The sequence below is a fragment of the Equus quagga genome, chromosome 11 (genome assembly GCF_021613505.1).
Source record: "Equus quagga isolate Etosha38 chromosome 11, UCLA_HA_Equagga_1.0, whole genome shotgun sequence".
Lineage (NCBI taxonomy): Eukaryota > Metazoa > Chordata > Mammalia > Perissodactyla > Equidae > Equus > Equus quagga.
In genome coordinates this window covers 31,027,120-31,040,768 of record NC_060277.1, presented here as the reverse complement: position 1 = coordinate 31,040,768, position 13,649 = coordinate 31,027,120, and the positions used below count along the sequence as shown (strand labels likewise).

Genomic DNA, 13,649 nt, shown 5'->3' with positions numbered 1-13,649 from the left:
ATTTAGAGGTTTTCGAGAATTTGTATACTCATAGGATGAACTTGATATCCATAAAATCTAACAATTAGAAAAAAGACTATGTCTGATATCTCTGAAAATAAGTAATCCAAGCAATGAAAAATTCAAATATACATTTGCTTTGCCACATAACTACTTCACTGCTGGTGGATACATGAAAGAGGAACCCATACTATTCTGGCTGATGCCCAGCTCCCCAGGAATTAGTGGGATATAGTGCTGGACATGACGTTACCTTGAGTACATGACAGTCAGCCCCTAACCAGGCTCTGATTCACAAGCCTAGGAGGTACTCGCTTTAAGTCCTTGGGTAAGATATGAACTTGTGGTAATTGGGCCATTTTTTGTCAAATGTCTCCACTGTTCTTTTCTTTCCCCGTCTTGTTTGACTTTACTGGTGGTGTTGTTCAAAAAACAAAAGAAAAAATAGAATGGGCAGCCAAAGCTGCTGATCACCTTGGGAGTATTTTAGTGTTTCCGTGTCCAAGTGTGTGTCTGACAGGGCGTAGGAGCAACTACATCAGAAAGGTACTTTTCTGTTTTTTTCCTTACAGAGTGGTAGGCAGAGTCTGGAGCTGGAGTTGGCTGTCATGTCCAAGTCTGTCTGCTTTTAAAAATTTTGTTTGTTTGAAATTGGAAGGGTAAAATGAACTGCAGTGTAAGATGGGCTATTTTGATACAGTCAAGTCATGATACCACTTCTTTTCAATGTTAACATGAATAATTTGTTGTATTTTTCTTTCCATCCAAAGATGAGTTACCTTACTGCAGCTGTTATTATATTAAAGATATAACTATGAAACAAATCAGCAACTGGAGTCCATCTTTGCTTCATTCCATTTTACTCAAACCCTATTAAAATTAAGCAGTTTGTACCCAATGCTTTCTTGATTATAAATTCAAATTGATTAAAAGTGAACAGTAATACATTATATATACCCATAAATTTAGTACACTTTTCTTATTAGAAAATCACACATGCTGATATGTATTCATTTGACTATTAATACTATAAATAATGTATATAATGTAAATAATGTGGTAAAACTATGACGCCATTTTTGAATTGTTAGAATTTTGTTTTATAATGTAAATTAATTAAAATTAATAATAATCAAAAGTGAAATATAATTCTTCGATCCCATTCTCTTATTAATACCATGAGCAGGCAACTCCAGCCATGTGTATTATAATACACTTATAAAATTTTTATGTATGTGTAAAAATAAATTTGTGACAAATTAACTATTTATTCTTATTCCGATTTCCCTCACCGAGGCTAACTATAGTGATGGGAGACATTTGTTACTATATAAGAAAAGAATTTACTATCTTATTTTAAAATCAAAACTAGACTAAGAGTTCACATCTCAAGGAATGTGGGTCATTGAAATTATTTTTATACAACGTTACTTTTTTAAATAACAAAATAGGCAAGATATTTTAGCTTCATGCTCATGGGGAATGAAACTTTGCATAAAGCTTGTTAAGAAATGGATCAGAATGTACATTAGATCATTTCTTCTAAAACCCACATAACTAACAAGAATGTGAAACACTATATGTGTGGTTTATAAACTAGAGAGATTTTTTTTCTCCCTTCTAATGCTATTTTTATCAAGGTTATTCACTCAGTTATATTTGTTACTTTGTACCGTCTCAGGTAGAACTTGCATCTCCTGTCACTGTACTTAAACAGGAGTGTCCTAAGAGACTGCCTATTATCTGAAATTTAGCCTCTGCTTTCCCAATGGTTGTTGCTTGCTTAAAAAATGTGTGAATCTATGATTTAAGCTTTTATTACACAGCGATTCCATTCTGCCACTGTAACCAAAAGTGCCTGACTGCTCATCAAATTCTCTGTATTCGTTTCACCTTTTCCCCCCAATCTCTGTTAGGTTCTGAGCTCATGCCCAAAGCGCTCTCCACCAGGATAGTGGGAGGCATTTGGTGGTTTTTCACACTTATCATCATTTCTTCGTATACTGCTAACTTAGCAGCCTTTCTAACAGTGGAGCGCATGGAATCCCCGATTGACTCTGCTGATGATTTAGCTAAACAAACCAAGATAGAGTACGGTGCCGTGGAGGATGGCGCAACCATGACGTTTTTCAAGGTAAGTCTTACTGTTTATCTAAAATTTATGTATTAAAATGATAGACTGCAAACAAACAAACCTCTCTCTATTAATAAACTTAATAGCATAGCAACACTGTTATTTGTCCCGAATAATGAATAGCATATACCTCAGAGTGGGGGAGAGGTAAATAACTAAACATAGGGCCTTCAAGGCAGAACATTTTAATCCTTGCAAATGGCAAAGAGTTTTGCTCTATAAGTATTCCGTTTTTGTTTGGAGGAAAATCTACCCAAAGAGAACATTTTTTCCCCCAAGAAGGTTTTGTGTTTGAATGTAAGAGAAGAGTAATATATTTATTAAAAATTGAATAGTGGTAGATTTAGACTCTACAAGGCTTGGTTATTTCCAGAAGAATGGAATGATTACATGTAAGGATATTTCCCATACATATATTTCTTTCTGTTAAGATGAGACAAGATTTACTTGTTCAGAAGCCTACAGAAAAAGAAGGGAAATAAGGGCTGGTCGAAACTAGCAGAAACAGTTCTTGTTATCTGTACGTTTATCCATTAAATACTTGGGAGTCATGGAATCTGAAAACGGGCTACTCCACTGAACTTGCAATGGTTTGCAGAGGGACCGCGCTGTGGAACATTTAAATGGAAAGTGTGTTTGTACCAAATTCCAGGTATATAGGGCGCCTTGCCCTCCTCTTTGTTATTCCTCTTCTCCTTACTCCAGCTGATCTCACTGGCCTAGAGTAGAACAAATGGGGAGATTTCACTGTAGGTGGGTCAATATCACTTCATAACTCCTCTTGTGTCTTACCAAGTATTTTTATATTCTTTGTAGATTAGGCAAATTTTTAAACATTGGTATTTTCCCTCACCAGTCACACAAATGCAATTTGCAGTTCAAATGTGCAGTAGAGTGGTAGATTTTTTTTTAAAAAAAATAATTGCCTCAAGCTATAAAATAAATTGTTTCATCAGACATTTATCAAGTGCCTATTGAATACTAGGAATTGCCCTACACGTTGGGTATTCTAGAACAAATAGCATCTAGTTCTCATTTTCAAGATTATAATTTGTTTGGAGATGCGAAAGACTAAATCACAATCATGGAAGTAGCTTTTATGTGATTTAAAACAGTAATTTTGCCAATTGATTATGTAATTTTCTTTGTAAAAATTCTTATAAAACTAAATCAGCTTTTGTTTTTCTGGAGTTCTGGAGGGCATCATATACCCAAAGAATGGGATAGATTTGATTGTTTAACCAGATCTATGTAATTCTTAAAATTTAATTATTTTTAAAGCCGGTAGCTCATATGGCTAGATTAAAGTTCGTGTGCATATTTTACATTTAATTGGAAAATCATTATTATTTAATCAAACTATTGAATAATCAAGAACAAAGCGTTATGATCAGTATGGTGCTATTTGACTATACTAATAGCAATTGATCAATTTTCTCCAATTGAATATTTACAATTAATAGAAACTGCTCTTCTTATAAAACTTTTTTTTTTAAAGAAATCAGCTGTTGAAAATGCTAAATGTGCATTGTCAGTGTCAATAACTTTGCAAGGAGTGAATATGTGGTGCATTTAAATTATTATAATATCCAAGGGACTTCTGAAGTTGTTATTTGTAAAATAACAGAAAATACCTAACGCAAGGGATTTGATACTAGAAGTGATTATTTATTTCATAAATACTTCAGAGTTTTAACCTCATTTTTACTTTTCAGAAGACTCAAATATCTTAAGTTTAAAAGCTATTATATACTTTGAGCAAGGTTTATCTCTGGAAAATCAATTTGAAAAAAATCTTTTTGTCTCATCTCTAAGCTTATTTTCTCCCTTTTTTGTCTTTCCAATCTTCCGTCTTTTTCTCCTTTTTTTTAGTTCAATTGTTCTCTGCAGTGTCATTTTTGCCTACCTTCACTTTTCCTCGCCATTGACTTTTCTTTTTACTCTTTCATTTCTTGCTTTGCTTTCTCTCACACAAAGGTGCTTCTAGCACCCAGGAGAAAATGGACGTGAAACAGCTGTTTCCAACAGCACAAACTTGCTTTCTGGAATGTATACTAGTCACGATAAAAACCACACAGTGATAATCACTAAGTTGACAATTACCTTATGTTGATAACTTTATCACATGCTGAATTCTTACTGTTGAAGTTAGAAAAATAAAACATTAGAATTTAAAAGCATACATTAAATGTTGATTTTACTTTAGTTATTTCAGTGAAGCCCTAAATGATACTAATTACAGCCTCATATTTAGGCTTGTTAAACTACAAGCTTATACCAGCCATGGGTATGAAATTAAAAAAAAAAAATTCCCTAGCAAGCTGGAATTGAAGCAATTGCATGTTCATTTTGCAGCTCTACAGTGAACCAGGGACTATTGTGTGTAGTCTATTTATATTTGATACTGTTCTTTTATTTCTTAATTAACAGCAATGCATACAAACGCTCTAGGAAGCACCCTTAAGGCATTGATTTCTAAAGGAATTTCCATCTTGTTTTTACTAATTTAACAAGACCCTGCTGTTAGCTGATTGTTCTGGAATGCTCAGCTCCAGAAAATTATTTTAAAGAATGATATGGTTTTGTTAGTACAAGCAAGAAGAGCTGGCTCAAGATACCTAGGCTTAAAGGGGGTAAATCCTCAGTATTGAGAAAACACAGTGTTATATAGTCATTCTGCAACATTAAATAATTCCTTTTCCAAAGAAGATGCTTGACTTTGTTCATTGAGCTTACATGTCTATTGTCTTCAAGAAGAACTCTTTCTTCTTTTCTTCTGTAGCCATTACACTCCACACACATTCTTCCCAGGGATAGATGTAAAGCCATGACTGACAAAGTAACTCAAAATTGAACAGATGGTGGTTCTTCAGTGTTATTCCACGTAAACAATAGAAAACTGTATAGCATCACCAATATGTTCTTAATAATATTTAGGTAATAAAATTGTTGAGGGCCTAGGGATTTTATTGGAAAGCAATAAAAGAGGAGTTAAAACCTCCTTCTCGGAATCTGGGAACTTGGTGTAGTAGAACTGAAATCTCACCCCTGAATATCATACAAAATGTTACCAAGCAACAAGCGCATTCTTTTCTTCTTGAAGTATAAAGATTAGGAGAATGAATACATATAGATTACATGCTTAAAAATAACTCAGCTAGAGCCTGTAGGTGCTATGATCTCTTTTGAATATCCCTATATTTTCGAAGCAAGTCATATGTTTTACAAAATAATGCTGAATCATCTTGTTTCTATGTAACCCATGACTCAGGTTTTCCAGTTTCTACGAATTGTCTCTGGGCTTGGTCTACCTGAAATCTCTGGCTTTGCCACATAAACTGGTCTAGTCTGTTCTTCCAAAAAAAGATGGGATGAAAGGAGATACATGCTCTCTTCTATGGTTGTTAAAAAAAAATTCTGCCCCATGTTGAAAGGACATTTAAATGGTATCAAATATCTAATGTAAATCAAGTAGTACTTCTGAGACCGTAGAGGACAATTTAGAATAGTTGTTAGGTGTGAAAAAAAACTGTAGAATCAGAGAAACCTGAGCTTAATTTCTGGCTCCACCACTTACTGGCTATAGTTAGATAAGACACTTGCCCTTGTAAACGTCTGATTCTTCCCCTCAAAATTGGAATGACTAATAAGGCCATTCTCACAATATTTTTTGAATATTAAATGAGAGCTCTTCATGATATGCTAAGCACCTAGTAAAAGCTTGATAGATGTTATATATTAGCATTACTAGAACACATGGCTAATTTTTAAAATTCAGAATTTAGAATACTTTTAAACAGAGTCAAGTAAATTGTGTTTCTATGACCCACAACTGGATAAATAATTTTTAGATAGATTTAAAAAGAGGTCACACCAAGTTTATCTAACTTAAATTGCTTCTTTATGAACTTCTGATTATTGTCATGAAAAAGGAATTTTAATTTGATAAGTGAAATAAATCTTTGGAGCAGTTTTTAGAAGCTCTTTTCTAGACTGTATTTTGAAATAGTATATTGAGGTGCAATTAAAAATTCTTTGGGGAATTTATGCCAAATCGTAGATGAAAGAACTTTAAAAAATATGTAATATAAAAAATACTCCTTCTTAATTTTAATTTTTTTTAACCTAATGATTATGATGTCCTGTTTTGGCCAGTTTCACCATGCATCTCATGTTCTCAATCATATTGTATGGATGTTCAGTTGTATGATATCAAGTTTTTATTCAATAAATACTTACCAATCATCTCTTATGTGGCAGGCGTTGTGTTAAATCTCAGACATACACCCTACATCTCCAAGCACCCCCCAATACCTGTCCACTCCATCTCCTAGATTTCTTTCTGTTTCCTTTACGTAATGCTATCCTGGTCCAGCCCAGTGTCATCTCTGTCCAGAATTTTGCAGTAACTATCTAACTTTTCTTTTTCCCATGTTTGTCCCTATTCTCTATGCTGCTACCAGAGTGACTTGAAGCCGTTCAAAACTACCCTCTCCATTTGCTTTAGGATAAGAACCTAGCTCCGTAGCAGGTTTACAAGACATCTTCTGGCTTCTTATTTTTTAGCCATTGGTTGTTACCCTCTAAACTCCAGCCAAACAGGTTAGATTTTAGTCCTGTGTTGTATCGCAAGTACATGATCCACCTCCTTCTCCAATGCCCTTTATGCTTTCTTTTCCCCCATCCCTGTCCTTCCCCACCAACATAACTGGTTATATTTTCTTTATTCTTAGAGCCTAACGCATACTTCAATTATTCCAGGCAAATTTTTCTGATCCTTCCCCTATCCAAATCTATCCAATCTGAGTAAGGTACTCTTTCTTTATATTCTCTGAGCACTTTTTATTCTATCGTCATTAACATATCACCCCAAGCTGTATTCACTTGGTTCCTCTGTTTCCACACTACACTGTACAGCATGGGGAAGGGATTACTCTGTATCATTAACACTTGGATCTCTAGTTCTCAGCACAGACTCTGCATATGGTTTGAGCTTTATTAGTCATCAGTTGCCACAACAATATTGCTTAACAAACAACCAAAAACTTTTAGCGGCCTGTAACATAAACTTTGATTTAAGTTACTTATTTAAGCCCGCTGTTCTACTCCTAGAAACTTGGAGCCCAAAGGCTTGTCAATATTTTGAACAGACTCCATTTCTATTATACAAGGGTGACAGTGCTTTTGCCAATACCATTTCTGCTAAACCTGTGTGGCCTTTAAATGTATCCAGTTGAGTCTATTTGTAATCTAAAAACCACACCCACAGTTCTTTTTAAAGAGTGCCACTCTCTAGACAATCATTGCTACTTTGGGCTAGACACTCTTTATCCAGAGAGGAAAATCTACAAGCCGTTACCTTAAATTATTCAGAGGTCTTAACAAAGTATTTAAAGGCAACAGGCTTAATTTGATCTTTATTTAAGGGCTGATGCCGTGTTGAAACAATTTTGAGAACTTTTCCTGGCTTGAGGCTCTGAAGGTTAGAAATACTTTTATTACCCAACCACGCACTTCTAACTCTTCTATGTCACCTCTAAATTCTGTTCGCAAACCACCCAGTTTTTTGAAATTATTTCTTCTTCCTCCTCCTCTTTGTTGTTCTGCTTATTGTTAATAGTCTATCTCTTTCTTGTGCTACCTTATCCTATGTAGCTAAAAGTCACCAGCTGATACCTTGAGTGTTTTGTCAGTTTGTCTGGATATTTCTTTAGCCAAGTCCAGAAGATTATTAGTGCATTTTCTATCTTCCAAGTTACTACAAAGCACTCTTTAAAAATGTTATTTCCCCTTGTATTCACAGATTCTCATTTTCCCAGCCACCTCTAATGATTTCATTGTCATTTGCTATGTGTTCCCTAAATATTTAGTTTTTCTTTAAGGCAGCAACTCACTTCTTTTACTAAATTCTGTACAGTTATCCATTAGCATGACGAATATTGCATGCACTGACGGAACACCTATGACACAGGGTTTTAGGTAGAGTGTGTGATTACTTTCAAAATTTTGCTATTCTGTAGAGAGCCAAAAAGATTTCCTCAAAATATCTAGCCCTCTATGGCATTTCCATTTTGCAATCTTGGGTTAAAAGTCAACTTCTTCCGAATTGTAGGTTATGGTGTTGGGAATTCAAGCCAGTGGATTCATTCATCTTGAGGGGGAGAGTTTTATCTTTTGGTTTCTAGCAGCAAAGAGGTTTTGTTTTGTTTTCTTTGTGCATAGTCCCCTCTTTAGGAGAACTCAAAGTACATTCTAAATGCCAGCTCATTAATCTTCACAGCAACCCATAAGAAAGGTAGGAAGCAATTATCACTATGCTCATTTAACAGATGAGGAAACTGGGCCATGGAGAGGTTAAGTGACTTATTAATTATGAAAGCAATAACCAACGAACTCATAGTATCAACAATAAACGTAATAGCTAAAGATATCATGGCAAACCATCATTACTCAGAAGAGCTAAGTGCATTAGTCATTTTGGCTCACCCGCATGACCTCAATGTTTGATCATATTAAGTTTCTGAAGCATTTGCCTTATGCCGTTGGGGCAGATACAGCTATAACATATTCTTTATAGTCTGCTGCTAATTCTAAGCTTGTCAGTTCAGTGGTCTTCTAAAATTAAATTATGCTAGGATGACAATATAGGTTTTTAAGCCTGAATTGCTCATGTGGCATGCCTGTAATGAGTTTTTGAAAGCTTGAGTGATTTTTGTTTCTTAAATGCCAAAAGAACAGAAGTAATTTTTGAGTTGAGGGATAGAATGTAAAAATTTGGCAGTTTACTGCATCTACCTAATAATTGGATTTAGAAGCATACCATTCATTAGACATTTCTCATATTTTAAAAATTTCTTAAAAACATAATTTTTGTTTGTTGTTTTTATTTAGAACAGAGCTGGTAATGCAAGTATAATGTATTTACTATGAAGAGATTTACACGTTAGAAAAGTAAATTCTCAAAATGGTATCTATAGCGTACTTAGTTTTCACATTGAAAAGTATCTTCCTAATGAATGATTATTTTCCTCTTGCTATATCAGTGGTAAAACATTTTGAAAGTTGTCATTTGCCAATGCAGAAAATTAACCTAAAGTAGTTTTCAAATATGAGAAAGATGATCTAAACTTACTTTGGAATTTTACCTACTTTGGAATTTTATTTCATTTATTTTTTTATTGAGATATAATTGACATATAACATTCCATAAGTTTAAGATATTCAAAGTATTTACTTGATACATTTTTATATTGAAATATGATTACCACTATGGCATTAGCTAATGCCTCTATCATATCACATAATTACCACTTCTTTTTCATGGTGAGAACAATTAAGGTGTAGACTCTTAGCAACTTTGAAATTTATAATAGAATATTATTGAATATAATCACTATGCTATACATTAGATCTCTAAGTCTTATTCTTTAAAGATAACAAATTCCAAGTTATGTATGGTCATCACAAAGAAAAGCTTCAATAGTTATTTGTTGGCACATGGATAAAAATTGATTATGTCTTTCAATGTGTACCACATTGACTATGACAGATTTTAATCATTTTCAGCCACTATCCAAAAGGGATTCTCTGGCAATAGGATAATTAGAAAATCTTTATGGTACTTCAAAAAGTACAAGGATTATTTCTTAAATATTCATTCATGTAAGAGTTGCCCTGCTTATTTAAATGTTACTCATTTGCCACATAGCTTTGTTTTCAGGCCATTTTTATTTACTTAGAGTCAATTTATGCTTAGTAAAGACACCCTCCTTTTCTTCTCTCTTTTCTCTTCAATAATTTAGGCAAAAAAGGTCTCAAATTTCAGCTTTGGGTCTCACCTAGGGGATATTTTTTTTGTGCTTGAAACTAATTTAAAATTGAAATATTAACATGAGCATAGGTATATAGGCACCAAAGCTTTTTGTGACTAATCTTTTTGATTTGTTGATAAGCTGTATCTCCCTATGTATCCATCATAGATTCCACGCATAGCCCAGCAAAGTTAGCAATACTGACTGTTTTATCAGAATACCTAGTTAAACTCTACTTCATGTTATGGGGCCGGTCTTCGATCTACCAAAGTTGTAAGAGATGTGGCTGTGCTGCCATCAGTGAGGCTGGATAGCATATATGTCACATAGAAATATGGTCTTGTCCATGACAGGCAATCAGATCACTTTGATAAATAAGAAGATAGTATTGATTTACACATCAGTTTCCTTTTCCAAGGGATAGAGTAGTTATTTTGTCTTATTTGAGTATGTCATCCACTAAGTTTTAAGAATCTTTAAAGTATCCATTTGTTTGAGTCAGAAGTCTCAACCTGTCTGTGCATTAGAGCATTAGAATCACTTGGGGGAGCTCTTAGAGAATACTGAGGCCCAGGCCCCTCTCCAGGCCAAGAAATTAAAAATATTTTGGGGTGGGAGCCCGAGCATCTGAGTTTTTTATAACCTCCTCTGGAGTTTCTAATGTACAGGCAAGTGAATTTAATGTGAAATTTAAATAATCCTTTCATCATTGACATCAATAGTTATTAACTGATTGCATCTACTTTCATTTCTTTCCTATTAGTGTGGGCATTTTTCTTTTCTGAAACCCAGACTCCACAAAATATCAGAGGGAGACATGAAATGATGATAAATTTACTGACCACATGCTTGTTTCTTTCAAATTATTTACTTGGATTGTGTTTAAAGTCTTTTTCAACAAAGACTTACTGAGAGTAAATAATCTAATTACGTCTTCATTTCTGACACCATTTCTGGAGGTCCCCCAATGGAGATGCATGAGAATTGCTGTGTAGCAGGATGAAGAAGGCTTTTTTCCCTTCTCAGAGAAGTATGGTGGGGTAAATTCTGACTTTTGTTTGTATCTCTGAGCAAAAGTTGAGAAAATACATATTCTATGGGACCTGAGGAATGAATATATTCATCTTTCCTTTGTAAGCCTTTACCGCAGGTTTTTCTACCACGGAGGAAGGCAGGAAAAATTAGAGAAGGGACTCACAAGAAGGTGTATTAGAATCTTGGAGACCCATAAAGGTGTCTTGGCAGGATTGTCCATATGACTTTTGTGTTTGGCTAATGGGGAGCAGACTAAGAAGAGATGAACTACCCTACTCTATAGATACATGTTCAGTTAGGTTCTGAGCAATAGTTTGAGATTTGGGCTCATGCAGTTTTCTTTCCTAAGCTTGTTGTATTATCCTATAATATTTGGTGAACTACTGTCACTCTTTCCTTATTGTGGAAAAAAAAATTGTACCTATATTAAATAATGGGGATAAATTATTACACAATTCTAATTTATATCTTCCTTTATGTTACTTGAGAATTCTTCAATCTCCCTCTGCAAATCTAAACTGAAGCAAAATGCTCCTCTAATGTAACATCATGCTCTGACCTAGGTGATGGGAAACCCGCATACTTAGGCTTCTAGGCCAAGAACTGTTCTTGCTAACTTGCTTGCAAGTTACTAATTAGGTAATAACTCTCCGGCTAATTAGAATAAATGGAAACTTTATTTCCAACATTTTGTTTGTTTGTTTCATGTATTTAAGTTTGTGGATAATTTAGTTTACTGGCTTAATTTTTCTACATACTTAAGTGAATGAAACCAAACTTAAAATCTTTATGTGATTGAACACCAGTGTATCTGAACAGCCAGTGTAGACTAGTGATTAATATTGTTACTGAAATTTTTATCTGTTCATGTTGATCTTCTCTTCATTTTCCATCAGACAGCTTTTCTAGAAATCTAAAAGAAACATTTCAGCAAAGATTGTTGTGGCCATATCATTTCTCTAACTCTCCCAAATTATTTTTTATTTTTTAATGATGTTAAAATATTGGCTGTGGGTAATGCATTACTGTTAACGTTAGGTTCAGTGATCATATTTTGTTTAATAAAATAAGGTTGAGATCTTTAAAGTATTGTTATATTAATGTCTAATATGGTTTTGATATTAGTTATTCATATTTGAAATAAATATTTAAATCAATTCTTTATTATGCATTTAATTTATTGGCATCGTAAGGGGGGTATTTTTTCCCAAAGAGGTTGTTTCCCTTCCCCTTTCCTCATCTAACACCCAATTTATTGTATGTGAGGCCTGATCCTATGTTTATTACAGGGATTTGCATAAGGCCTACAGGAAACCAACACCATTTTACTATGTTCCCATTGCAAGAAATAAAATGGTGCCTTTGAGTAAAGCTGTTTCATCAGACACTAGCTTAGCATGCCAAGTTACAGCCATCAATGGAGAAACAGCAGATGTGAAGGCTAGTTGGCATCAAAGCATATGAGTCGGAAGACTTTCCTATGGGAAAGAAAGTGCTTCATTACACTTTATCTATACTAAGAACATTGGTTCTATCAAGCTGTCTGAAAATTAGAATATGATGGGTTTTATTGCTCTAGCTCTGCCAGAATGAACTCAATAGTTAAAAAGTAAGCGATAACACCATTTGGGGAATTATAAGAAGTGATTAAGAGTTTCAATGTATTTCAACTTGGAAGGAGCAGCAACTTTTATCTTAGCTTCTCTAAAATGTCCGAGGGACAAAAGCTTAACCCCTCTCTAATGGTTATAGTTTCAATATGTACCAGCGAAGCTTTGGATCACTTCAATGGAAGAAAGAAGTTATGTGTTTGACTGAAGTGTAAAATCTGAAAAACATGTTTTAATTGCCTTGGAAAGCAAGTGTGTGAGGCTGATGTCCTTCTAGGATACACTGTGGTCTCTCCCTCCTCTGCTAGCCTTCCTCCACTCAGTGTAGGGACCACTCTGCTTTTGTCGTCAGGATGGCCACTCAAACACCTCGTCGCACCTCATCAATCATAGGGGAGAGGACCCCACAGGGAGTGAGAGAACGTGAAAGTCAGTTAATCGAGTGATGATGGGCTGGCATGTCAAGCGCTGGATAATGGATAGCAGTTGTCCCTGTAAGAGTTTATAGCCACTGGTTAGGCAAAAATTTGAAGGGAATTCAGGAAGGGCTTATTTTTGGACACAAAAAAAATAGGCTGAGATAAATATTATCAAAAAAATTGTCATTTTAAAACCATAATGTTTTATTTCTCAGATAAAAAATAATTAAAATGAAAATTCCATTTTTTCTATATAAATAGCTGAATAAAAGCATCATTTAGTATTACTAAAACAAATGTACAAACAAACAAAAAACAGACTCTCTGCTTTGTAAATTCTTTGAGGAAATTATATTTGTTGGCATTGACTAAGAAAGATCTATTAATCATGCATGCTGTTTTGTTTTTGGGGGGAGGGGTTGGAATTTAGAGTATCACCAAAGACATGTTATCCTTGTTCCTTTAGGTTGTCTATTAATTACAGAGTGAATACCCTGAAACTTGTACTTAGTCCAGAATTTCCATAGTAGTTAATGTGCTTGATTTTTCATGCTCTGTGATGTCTTTTTTAGGGGGAAGCTATGCTTTTCTTGCAAATGCATTTTAAACTAATTAGCATCTTTGGTTAGCTTTATTTTGT

General features: G+C 34.4%; 1 protein-coding gene across 2 annotated transcripts in view; it reads left to right on the top strand.

Moving 5' to 3' along the window:
* GRIK2 (glutamate ionotropic receptor kainate type subunit 2) overlaps positions 1-13,649 on the top strand; it is a 610,822-nt gene that overhangs the window by 491,966 nt on the left and 105,207 nt on the right. For both annotated transcript variants that reach the window (XM_046676126.1, XM_046676127.1), the window contains exon 13: positions 1,917-2,134. In XM_046676126.1, the coding sequence (XP_046532082.1) occupies positions 1,917-2,134 (218 nt within the window). The remainder of the gene's footprint in view (positions 1-1,916; positions 2,135-13,649) is intronic.